Source organism: Ictalurus furcatus, chromosome 4 (genome assembly GCF_023375685.1).
Source record: "Ictalurus furcatus strain D&B chromosome 4, Billie_1.0, whole genome shotgun sequence".
Classification (NCBI taxonomy): Eukaryota; Metazoa; Chordata; class Actinopteri; order Siluriformes; family Ictaluridae; genus Ictalurus; species Ictalurus furcatus.
The window spans coordinates 36,356,400-36,368,661 of record NC_071258.1 but is presented as its reverse complement, the minus strand read 5'-3'; the positions used below and the strand labels follow the sequence as shown (position 1 = coordinate 36,368,661).

At 36.9% G+C, this 12,262-nt stretch overlaps 1 protein-coding gene across 1 annotated transcript in view; it reads left to right on the top strand.

The window, feature by feature from the left end:
* The window catches only part of bnc1 (basonuclin 1), a 14,061-nt gene extending 2,656 nt beyond the window's left edge, over positions 1-11,405 (top strand). The window contains exons 2-5 of the mRNA XM_053623829.1: positions 4,811-4,913; positions 5,765-6,000; positions 8,656-10,358; positions 10,805-11,405. Coding sequence (XP_053479804.1) covers positions 4,811-4,913; positions 5,765-6,000; positions 8,656-10,358; positions 10,805-11,405 — 2,643 coding nt within the window. The remainder of the gene's footprint in view (positions 1-4,810; positions 4,914-5,764; positions 6,001-8,655; positions 10,359-10,804) is intronic.
* Positions 11,406-12,262: the final 857 nt, after the last annotated feature.

Here is a 12,262-nt window from a genome sequence, read left to right as displayed (position 1 = left end):
TTTTCGTAAATCTCGTCTTTTTATTAAACGAAACGAAGTAAATGATTGTCCATGTGATAAAAAAAAATGATTGAAGCGAACAGTATCAGAGCGGATCTGCGGGGGGTTTCTGTTCAGGAGTTAAACAGCTGTAATTACACAAAATAGTGCATCAATGAACAAACAAACAAATAAATCCATCAGTAAATATGTCAATGAATTCATTAAAACTAAAAAATTTCTTTGGAAACATTCCTGTCTGATGTTACAGTTGTGACCGTTATTCAGAATAAAGAACTGCGTAAATCACAGCTTTATCTCTAAAACCGTGCCGCTGCTCTGTGATTGGACGAGCTGTGATGATGTCATGATCTAATCAGCCTCGTTTTGTCTTAGGGGTTGTGTGGAAACCGAAGTGCTTCATCACAGATCTGATGACGTCTGCATGGAGTTTCATTTCTGCCAATAATTATGAATAAAATTGACAATTAATCACCAAAAGCAAAATATTAAACTTCAGAGAATTACAAAAAACAACATTGCTTCCCCTTTTATGTACATACTGCTCACAGACTCTTACAATGTATTTCTTTTCTTTTCTTTCTTTTGGTTAATGGTGTTAAAAAGCCCCAGGTTGTTAAGTGGGGGTGGCTTTAGGGGTGAAAGGTCATGTCACTCTGAATCGCAGATGATGAACAGGTGTGTAGAGTTCAAACCTGTCAGAAGGTCAGAAGCAAAATCCAGAGAGAATGAGTAGGAAAGGGAGCCAATATTTTTGAAAAAAGTTCATTCATGTTTGATCTTCATAATTGTGCATCCGTAACGCCGCATTGTTTGAATCGCAAAGTTCAGTTCTCGCTGCGTGTCGCCGTGGTGATTTACTATCGCACCACACGACACGTTTCTGTTAGAGTACGTCATCATGTTCTCATGAATATTCACGAGTTCTGTAATTATTCTCATAATTAATAAACTGCATTGTGATCGTCTGTTTAGGTGTACATTAAACACACACACACACACACACACACACACACACATTCCCATTGTGCATTATAAACCTCACTCATTAATATTCATGCATTAATATATGAATAATTTAGTACATTTGTAAATATGTAAATTAGTTTATTAATGAGATCTCACAAGCAGTTTTGTATAAATCTGAGCTCAGTTTAATTCTTTATCTCATGTAACTATCTCACTTTATCTCATTCTTTTATTAACATTCTAAATGATTAATTTATGATTGAATCAGCATTTCTGCATGCTGACAGACTATTATGTCAAATTATTAGTCATAAATCATAAGTCATGATTGTTCAGTTAAAATCAGAAGTGTGAAGTGAGCATGTCTGTATGATTATTCCTTATTACGTTCATTTATTCATTTATGATACAGTTTATTTATATAAATGATTAATTCATGATTCAGCATTTCTGTATTATTATGTACTGTTTATTGTTAAATTCACGTCTAATTCATTATTCATGATTAAATTAGCATTTTAATACGAGTATTCATTATTTAATTGCAAACATTTTAATTTATGATTAATGTAGCATTTCTATGGTAGTTTTATATGTATATTATTTACCATGAAATTATTGATAAAAGTGATCAAATTTACATTTCTAAATCAGAATGTATGAATAAATTAGCATTTCTGAATAATCATGGATTGTTTACATTAATAAAGTAAAATATTAACTTGTAATTAAATGATTTATGTAATATAATTACCGTTTGTTAGCTTTTCTAAATATATATAATTACACCTTCACATCGCAGAGGATTCACGTTTAAAAGAAACTGTGAGGAAGAAACTCCCGAAAATTCTTCATTCCGTCCCCTATGAAGTGCACGAGTGTAGCGAACAGACCCGTAGTGCACTAAACCCATCATACATCGTCTTCCCCTTTCTGCTCAGAGCTTCCTTTGTTAGAAATGTGCACTAAATAGGGTGCACATGCAGGAGTCGTGGTTTTATGCCCAATGTAGTGTGTGTGTGTGTGTGTTACATAGAGCTAAACACATCATTACAACATTAAAGTTCATTATTTATTTGCTCATTAATATTCATGATAATGTAGCACTAAATTTGTTATATGTGTCTTAACTCTATCTCAACCTCTCTCTCTCTCTCTCTCTCTCTCTCTCTCACACACACACACACACACACAGGTGTACTGTGCAGTAAATTTGAACACACATGTGTTACACAACCATTAGTGAGTGGAATAGAGTGTGTGTGTGTGTGTGTGTATTCACACATATGCACACATATACACATGTACACACATATACACACTTATATATACATACTCACACTTATGCACACATACACACGTGTTCACATATATATACACAAATATACACATATATACACAAATATACACATATGTACACATACGCATGCACACACATATGCATTAATTATTTCAGTACTGATATCCATATACAAACACAATGTGTACAAAAATGACACAATATTACAGTTGTGTACAGTTGCACAAAATGGAGCTTCAATTGATATAAATTTATCGATAACAATAATATCACTATTATTACTAATAATAATTATTGTAATAACAATAATATTACTAATTTTAATGATTATAATAATAAGAATAATAGTCATCGTATTTATGTAGCGTATTTAGTGGATGAAGCAGTTCACAGTGCTTCACTAAATGACAATGATATTAACAGTACAGAATAAATGACAGAATTGAATGAAAGAAAAGCTTAAATAAAATATTAGAACATTAAAAGATGTATGAGTAATAAATAACTCATTTAAAACAAAATAGAAAAATGAATGAATATTGTAAAAAAAAATAATAATAATTCTTCCTGATATATACTTTATACACACATTTATCTGAACTGTAGCACGGGAACCAGACACATCACTGCTCTATACACAAGCATTTCTACTTTATTATATTTATATATTATTTCTGCATTACTATATTTCTACATTATTGTATTTATACATTATTATATTTCTACTTTATTATATTTATATATTATTATATTTCTACATTATTATATCTCTACTTTATTATATTTATATATTCTTTTATTTCTACATTACTATATTTCTACATTATTATATTTCTATATTATTATATTTCTACATTATTATATTTCTACATTATTATACTTATATATTATTATATCTCTACATTATTATATTTATATATTATTATATCTCTACATTATTATATTTCTACGTTATTATACTTATATATTATTATATCTCTACATTATTATATTTCTACTTTATTATACTTATATATTATTATATCTCTACATTATTATATTTCTACATTATTATATTTATATATTATTATATCTCTACATTATTATATTTCTACTTTATTATACTTATATATTATTATATCTCTACATTATTATATTTCTACTTTATTATATTTATATATTATTATATTTCTACATTATTATATTTCTACATCATTATATTTATATATTATTATATTTCTACATTATTATATTTCTATTTTATTATATTTATATATTATTATATTTCTACATTATTATATTTCTATTTTATTATATTTATATATTATTATATTTCTACATTATTATATCTCTACTTTATTATATTTCTACATTATTATATCTCTACTTTATTATATTTATATATTATTATATTTATACATTATTATATTTCTATATTATTCAATTTCTCCAATTTTAATCACTAGAACTCAGCAATAGTGAATGTATATATTCACTATATATATCTCCACACTTATACATATATTTGTGGATTCAAGCTTAATCTGATAAATGATTGAGTGATTTACTGCTGACTCCGCCCACATTAATGTATTCAACACACATATGTTCTCATGTTAACACTGTAAAACCTCTTCAGATATTTAGGCAAAAAGATAAATAAATAAAAAATACATGACCATGAGTGTTTCTGTATCAGTACAGTTTATTACATTAATAACTCCTTTATTAATGGGATTAATGGGATTAATGTTATTAATGGGATTAATGTTATTAATGGGATTAATGTGGTTAATGGGATTAATGTTGTTAATGGGATTAATGGGATTAATAGGATTAATGTGATTAATGTGGTTAATGGGATTAATGTGGTTAATGGGATTAATGGGATTAATGTTATTAATGGGATTAATGTTATTAATGGGATTAATGGGATTAATGTTATTAATGGGATTAATGTGGTTAATGGGGTTAATGGGATTAATGTTATTAATGGGATTAATGTTATTAATGTATTTGTAATAAATAATTGTGCAGCAGCTATAACTGAGTTAATGAACAAACTGGACAGAGTCACATTATTTACTCTGATAATAACAACCTTTTTAACACATCATTTCAGAGATGGTGTGTGTGTGTGTGAGTGTGTGTGTGAGAGTGTGTGTGAGAGAGAGAGAGTGTGTGTGTGTGTGTTATTTAAGCCTTTATTTATTAAACATGTTTGTTTAGAAATAATTTTTATAAAAGGTCACAATAATTTTGTGAAGTGATGCTACTTCTACTACTGATAATAGTAATAATAATAATAATAATAATAATAATGATAATAATAATAATAGTGCCTTTAGATAGTAAATTATCATAGTACAATAACGTATTACTTTTGGTCAATGTTTTGAACATTAACACTCTACTACATTTTAAAAAGTAAATAAATAATGAATAATTAAAGAGATTATTTGAATTAAAGCTGAGATAGGAAATGTCTCATCCTTGTTATGTATGGTGCTCTGTTAAAGCTGCTGTGTGTGTGTGTGTGTGTGTGTGTGCATTATTAAACAGGCGATTTGCTGCACGCTGGTGAACTGTACCTGCGACAGTTTCAGACCCGGAAAGCTGAAACGTCGTCAGTGTGAGAACTGCAGGCACGGATGGGTCGCTCACGGTAACAAACAAACAAACAAACAAACAAACAAATAAACTAACTAATAAACAAATAAATAATCCCAAGCAAAAACTAACTGCGTTCACAGCGTCTGTGCTGTGAGGTGATAAAGTCGTTCATATTCAGCGAGACAGTTACAGCGACGTGAAGCAGAGCGGGATATGGGCGGGGCTGGGTAAAGACTCACTGTAATATGCAAATGTATGCAAATGAGCAGTGATGAGCAGGGCAGGTGTACACAGGACACTTTATTTCATCTCATTTGCAAGCATCTTAAAGCTAAACATAGCTCTTTAATTATAATGAATAATAATAATTTAATAATTATTCTCTAATGAATAGCTTAAAAATATAGAATTTGAATTAAAATAAAATGACTGGAAGAAATGTTTCATTTCTCATTTTATTTCATTAAACCCTGGAAAGAAAGTATTACATAAACAGATCACTGGAGGTGGATTATAATGATGGAATATTTAATAACATTTTTAAATGAATATAACATAAATATTATAATAATTATTTCATTTAATAATTTGTGTCTTTGATAAACAAGTGTTGATTAAAATCGTTTATTAATTCTCTAATTTTAACTCATTTCTTTCTCTCTAACAGCATTTTGCAGGTTTTTTTACTTTATTTAAATGTAATCTGCTGATGATTCGGGTTTTACGCTGCGTGTGCTGCTCCAGTAATTATTACGTATAAATATGACACTCATTTAAAATTAGACAATATTCCGGTGAAATTTATAATTAATTAGTAGTAAATGAATTTGTGTCGTTGTTCCTGAAACACAGCATTAGATAAGAGAACACTGTGTGTGTGTGTGTGTGTGTGTGTGCGCGTAGCTCTAAGCAAGCTGAAGATGCAGCACACGTATGACGGAGGCCAGGTGGAGATCGTTCACTCCAACGTGGTGTTTGATATCTGCAGTTTGATGCTGTACGGTACGCAGGCCATCCCGGTGCGGCTGAAGATCCTGCTCGATCGACTCTTCAGCGTCCTGAAGCAGGACGAAGTCATCAAAATCCTCAACGCGCTCGACTGGACGCTGCAGGACTACATACGAGGATACGTCCTGCAGGTAAATACGCACATTTCTACACTGTGTAACGTCTCTGACTTTAAGCTGAGCTATAGTGGATATAAAAAGTTTACACACCCCTGTTCTAGTCGTAGGTTTTTGTTGTGTTATAGCAACCAACAACATTCAAGTCTTCATTTGGTCATTTTATTCCACTCTTCCTTGCAAAAATGCTCCAGATCTATCAGATTGTGAGGGGATCTTCTTCTTCTGGAGACGTTCCTTTGTTGACTTGGATTTGTGCTTTGGGTCGTTATGGTGCTGGAAGGTGAAATCTTTCTTCCTCTTCAGCTGTCTAACAGAGGTCTGCAGGAATTGGTATTTGGAACTATCCATGATTCCCTCTAGCTTGACTAGAGCCCCAGTCCCAGCTGGAGAGAAGCAGATCTGTAGCATGATGCTGCCATCACCACCATGCTTCACCCTGGGTATGATGTTCTTTGGGTGATAACCTGTCTTGTTTATGTGACAAACATATCGTTTAGAATTATGCCCAAAAACAAATTTTTTGCCGAATGGTTTGGGTGATTTAGTGCTTAGATGTTTTTTTCTTTCATCAGAAAGGGCTTCAGTTTAGTCCTACCCATAGTGCAGACATGTGAAGATTACAAGAGATTGTTTTCACATGCAGGGAGTGAGCAGTACTCGCCAGATGTTCCTGCAGCTCCTGTAACGTTGCTGTAGATCTCTTGCCAGTCTCCTTGATAAGTTTTCTTCTTGCCCGTGTCAGTTTTGGATGGACGTCCAGCTCCATTTTCTCCACTTGTTGATGATGACCTTCACGGTGGTCCATGGTACATGTAATGTTTTGGAAATTCTTTTATAGCCCTCTCCTGATCAGTACCTTTCCACAAAGAGATCTTTGAGGACCATGGCTTCAGCCATCAGAAACCAAGAAGATGTGAAAAAATCGTACAGAAACATCTGATCTTTAATGGGGGTTAATCAGATTCACTGCACTGATGACAGCTGGATGATAATTGCATTTGAGCATGAGTTGTTATGTGATTGGTTCATTCTGAGCACAGTCACATGACCCATTATTTAAAACCAGGTTATTGTATGGGGTTTTTTTTTTTCTTTTGTTTTCCTCTAAAACATTTCCATTTGTTTATTGTTTGAATTTTGGTGGTTGCTATATCACATGAAAAGTTTGCATATTAAATTCCTATTTCAATTATATTATATTATATTATATTATATTATCTTTATATTTTTCCTTTCCTACCTGTGTAGAAGTCAATTCTGGTTAATGTAAACTCAAGTGTTTACGTCACAGACAGTTGAAAGCACTTCACTGCATGTGGTACTGTATATGGTTGTGTATGCGAGCAATAAAGTTTGAATTTGAGATGTGTCAGGGGTGATGAGGTCACGTATGAATCATTTTGTGATGTCACAAAATAATCTTTTACAGTTTTGGACTAATCAGGTACACTATTACAAGATGTGTTGCCTGGAAAGTTTTAGTTGCAGAACCTGTGTGTTAAGCTAGCTAGCTAGCTAACTTAGCTAATGTTAGATGGTGAGCTCTGAGCTCAGTTTGTGATGTCACAAAATCAGCTTCATCAGAGATTAGTGGGTGTCATGACCCCTGGAACCTGTGTGCTAAGGTAGCTAGTTAAACAGTGTAGCTAATGTTCATGATGGAAAAGTCTGGTTGTCATGGCAGCTTTATATTGTGATGGATAAAACGAGTGAATCTGATATTGAATTCCCACTCGTATGACTAATGTGAGCTGGGTTACTAGCATTTGGCTAACTGGCTTGCTAAGATAGCTAGCATTAAGCTGTTAAGGCTGAAAGACATGCCCCTGCATGTCCAAATTTGCATATTCATATATATTCATTGACCCATGTGTTTGTAAGGAGGGTGAATGTCTAGAGATGTTCCTCAGACGTTTTTAGTCGTTTCTTGGACAGTATTGAAGGATTGTTATTCACCATAGATGGTTTAAAAATGTGTTTGTTTTCCTAATGCTTTCAGCAAATACGAGCACACAGTTTGGATTTGTATTGGAAAGATATCATTAAACAGTTCTTGGTAGTGCACTTTTGGAGCTATGAGACTTATAGACTCCCTCCAGCTCTCATTACCGATGTGATCACAGTGAATCATGTAAATACAATTTTGTCACGTTTTTTCCCCCCACTCAAAACTCCAGTAGTGAGAGAGAGAGAGCTGCTCAATTTGCTGCTCGTTAAGTATTCAGGTTGTTGCGTGTGATTCTAGTTAGCTCGTCTGACGGCAGAAGTAAAGTCAAATCCTCCACAGGCATATAAATGAATGCTGTATGATGAAATATTTATCTTGGTTATGGCATGAAGCTGTTGAATGACTTTGAAGGACTGCTAGCACTCATGTGTAATTACAGCCAGACTCACTGCCCAACCCTGTACCGCCACGCATCTACCCCCACCAACCCCCGCCAACCCCCACCAGGGACGAACCCAATCACCAGAATGAATAAAAATGATATTACAGATGCACTGCAGTAATTGGAGCTTTCATGTCCTGCTGTATTAGATGTATGGACAACTCTTTATCTCATGGCGCTGTCGGATTGTCATGTTAGGAGAGTTATGGCGGTCCAGAGTGCTTGGGGTTTTTCATTCATAATGCATATGAAATTCCTTCTGTGTGTGTTTGTATAGGATGTGGCTGGCAAAGTGCTGGACCGCTGGGCCATCATGACCTTCGAGGAGGAAATTGCGACACTGCAGCAGTTCCTCCGCTTCGGAGAGACTAAATCTATCGTGGAGCTGATGGCACTGCAGGACAAAGAAGGGCAAGCGATCATCGTGCCGACAGTTAGAGCAAACTCGGACATCCGTAGCTTCATAGAGAGCAGCACGCAACGTCCATCTGTGGCAGCCACAACGGAGCCTCTGAGCAGAAACAATGGCCACCACTTTGAGAGTTTGGTCAACAACATGACCTTCATGCTGCCCCTGCAGTTGCTTAACTCTGTTCCTGCACCACTGCTCAGGTCCAGAGCAGATTCCCGACAGCAGGAGGTTCCAACACGACCCGAAATTCTGGATTCAAACCTTGACACCTCCTCTCACCTCACCTCTGATGCAGATAGAGAAGATGCACCCATGGAGAGAGTAAGCACCAATTTAGAATCAGATGATTTCACGCTGAGCGATAACTATTCCTCACCCTCGACACCTTGCACACCGTCGATCAGCTCGGATATCGCACAAGCGTCGCCGGAGTCGAAAATCCGTCTAGGAGTTGGGATGAAAAAAGGCCGTGTTTTCTGCAGTGCCTGCGAGAAAACCTTTTATGACAAAGGAACGCTGAAGATCCATTACAATGCTGTTCACCTCAAGATCAAGCACAAGTGCACTATCGAGGGATGCAACATGGTCTTCAGTTCGTTGAGAAGCCGCAACCGGCACAGCGCCAACCCGAACCCGCGCCTGCACATGCCCATGAATCGAAACAGTCGGGACAGGGATGTCAGGGATGGACTGAGTGCGGGGGAAGAGGCAGAAAAGCGGGACCTCAGCAGGCCTGTCTCCAGCTACATCAGCAATTCTGAGCCCAAACTGCACAGCTCCTTTTCAAGCATCAGCCACAGCGGGATTGTCTTCCCCAACCTGAAGACTGTGCAGCCAGTGCTGCCTTTCTACCGCAGCCTGGTGACGCCTGCTGAGCTTGCCAACACACCTGGAAATCTGCCCTCCCTGCCCCTACTGTCTTCTTCTTCCGTGCCTGTAAGCATAGGAGACATGGAGAGCAACCCAGAGCCCGTGCCCAAGAAGAAGTCCCGTAAATCCAGCATGCCCATAAAGATAGAGAAAGACGAGCTGGAAGAGCGAAGCAGCTCCAATGATGATGACGACGATCCTCCTGCCAGTATGAACTCTGGGATGGACTGTGTGGTCAAGACAGAATGTGATGAGCATGGTGTTGTTCATCCCTCAATCCATCCCTCCATCCTCACCCATTCTTCCCATACAGAACAACCAGAAACAGAGGGCAAACACCAAACCCAGGGGTGCAGTCTCACACACTCCCTTTCATCCTTCAGCAACATGCAAAGAAATTTACTTGATTTTGGGGACCAAACCTGCAGTGAAGGCTTGGATCTAAGACCCACTGACCAAGTGGCACTAAGCAGCACGCCCTGCGGGTCAGAGGTCCACACAGACGGCGATGGTGTCCAACAGATAGTGTGTGCAGATGATGAAGACGAGCTTCTCCATCAGTGTGAGAGTTGCAATAAGACCTTTAAAAACTCCTACAGCGCCAAAATGCATTACCGCAGCGTCCACTTGAAGGAGATGCACATGTGCACCGTAGCAGGCTGCAATGCTGCGTTCCCATCCCGCAGGAGCAGAGACAGGTGAGTGCTAGCAAGGTGAAAACCAACACAACCAAGGGTTAGGACCAATTGAATCGAGGCTAAATCCACTTGTCTGAGGTTCTTTATTAGTTCTACAGAATGGTGGAAGGTACCATGACAGCTAGACCTCTGTTTGTAAAAGTCATAGATGATGCTAAGATGGTCACATGACTGACTAAAGTTTGTTTGACTTCATTTGTTCCCCATAGTTAAGCAATATAAATGTCCCCATAAAGCTATAAAGGTGGTCCTCAAGGTTCAATCATGTATCTTGAATGTGTTTTAAAAGTTCCTTACATTCACTTGGCCGAGGTAACTACTCATTCTCACCAACAAACTGATCATGAACATCTCCAATCCAAGTAGGAATTCAAACTTACAGAACAAAGGTGTTTCATTTCAAACTACTTTCCTGATTGTGTCTTTTGTATCGTTTTTCTCTTCAGACACAGTGCAAATTTAAATTTACACCACAAGCTGTTGACCAAAGATCACTACATCTTCACTCCGTCCTGCAGGGACGTCACTACGGATTCTCACCCTGAATTCCCTCCTAAAGATCCTCTGAGCCAGACGTCTGTTATCTTCAAGGGAACAAACCGTACGGGCCTCGTGTTTCCGATGAGCAAATCCTCAGAGAGCGTAGAGGATCTGGTGGAGGACGAGGCGGTGTTGGACCTAAGCACCAGAGGAAGTGGTCACTCTTCTTCCTGGGACTCAGATGCGTGCAGCGAGGAGGAGCTCCCCCTGGAGGACAGCGATGAGAACGAGAGTTGTGATGGGTTGAATCCCAGTGCGGTCAGTCTCGGGCCGCAGGCCAACAACTCCTCCACACCCATCACCTGCCACGTCTGCCAGAAGGTTTACAGCAACAAGGGCACATTCAGGGCTCACTACAAAACTGTGCACCTTCGGCTCCTGCACAAGTGCAAGGTACCAGGGTGTGACACCACGTTCTCCTCCGTCAGGAGCCGCAACCGACACAGCCAGAACCCGAATTTACACCGGAACCTTCCGACAAACAACACCACCGTCACTCAGGAGTAGTGATGTATACGGCTGGTGAAATGTACCCTAATAATCAGCACTTGTGTGTAAGTGGAAAAGCACAGGCCTTCATAGATTCTACCTAAAATTCACACTGATGAACTGTCCCGAGTGGCTCAGAAGAGGGTTTTTCATCTTGCGCAAAATTTCAAGTAGCTAAGTTTTCATTAAATCCAAGTGAATGAAAAATATATAATGTGAATATGCTCTGTATAACAGAACAAAACATCAAGATATTATTAACCCTGGGCAGGTTGCTCTTTACAGAGATATTCTCTATGGTTAGAGCCTTTAGACAAAACACTTCAGTCAATAGAACGGTACAGGAAATGGCTTAATTGGTGTTAATTGGCCACAGGTACCACACTCCCAAACCCCTAAACATTAGAAGATGATGAAAATTCGATGATGTGGACTGTTAGAAAAGCCACATCTGAGAGGCTCTACATGGTTGCATGATTTTATTTCATGGGCTTTTATGTTATTTATTCCACTACAATTTAATTCCATACAAAAATATGTTGTTGATGTTGTTGTTGTTTTTTTTTGTTGTTTTTTTTTAAAAAAGTCATCACAACAATACTTCCTGTAACTTAGTGGATCAGTCTCATATCTAGAAATCAAAATTTAGCCCGAAGCAGAAGCACATCATGTTAAAAATGTATTTTTTACTACATTTCTAAACACTACCAAATACTTAAACAGCTCGATAACAGTGCTGTTACTGTTAATTTATTACAGAACAACATTCCCACAGTGAGACGGCTGATTCGGTCTTTGTTTTTTTTCTTTCTTTTTTTTTTGCTGAATAATCAAAAGAGATAAAATAACAAACCTGTCAGAACTATTCAGTACTT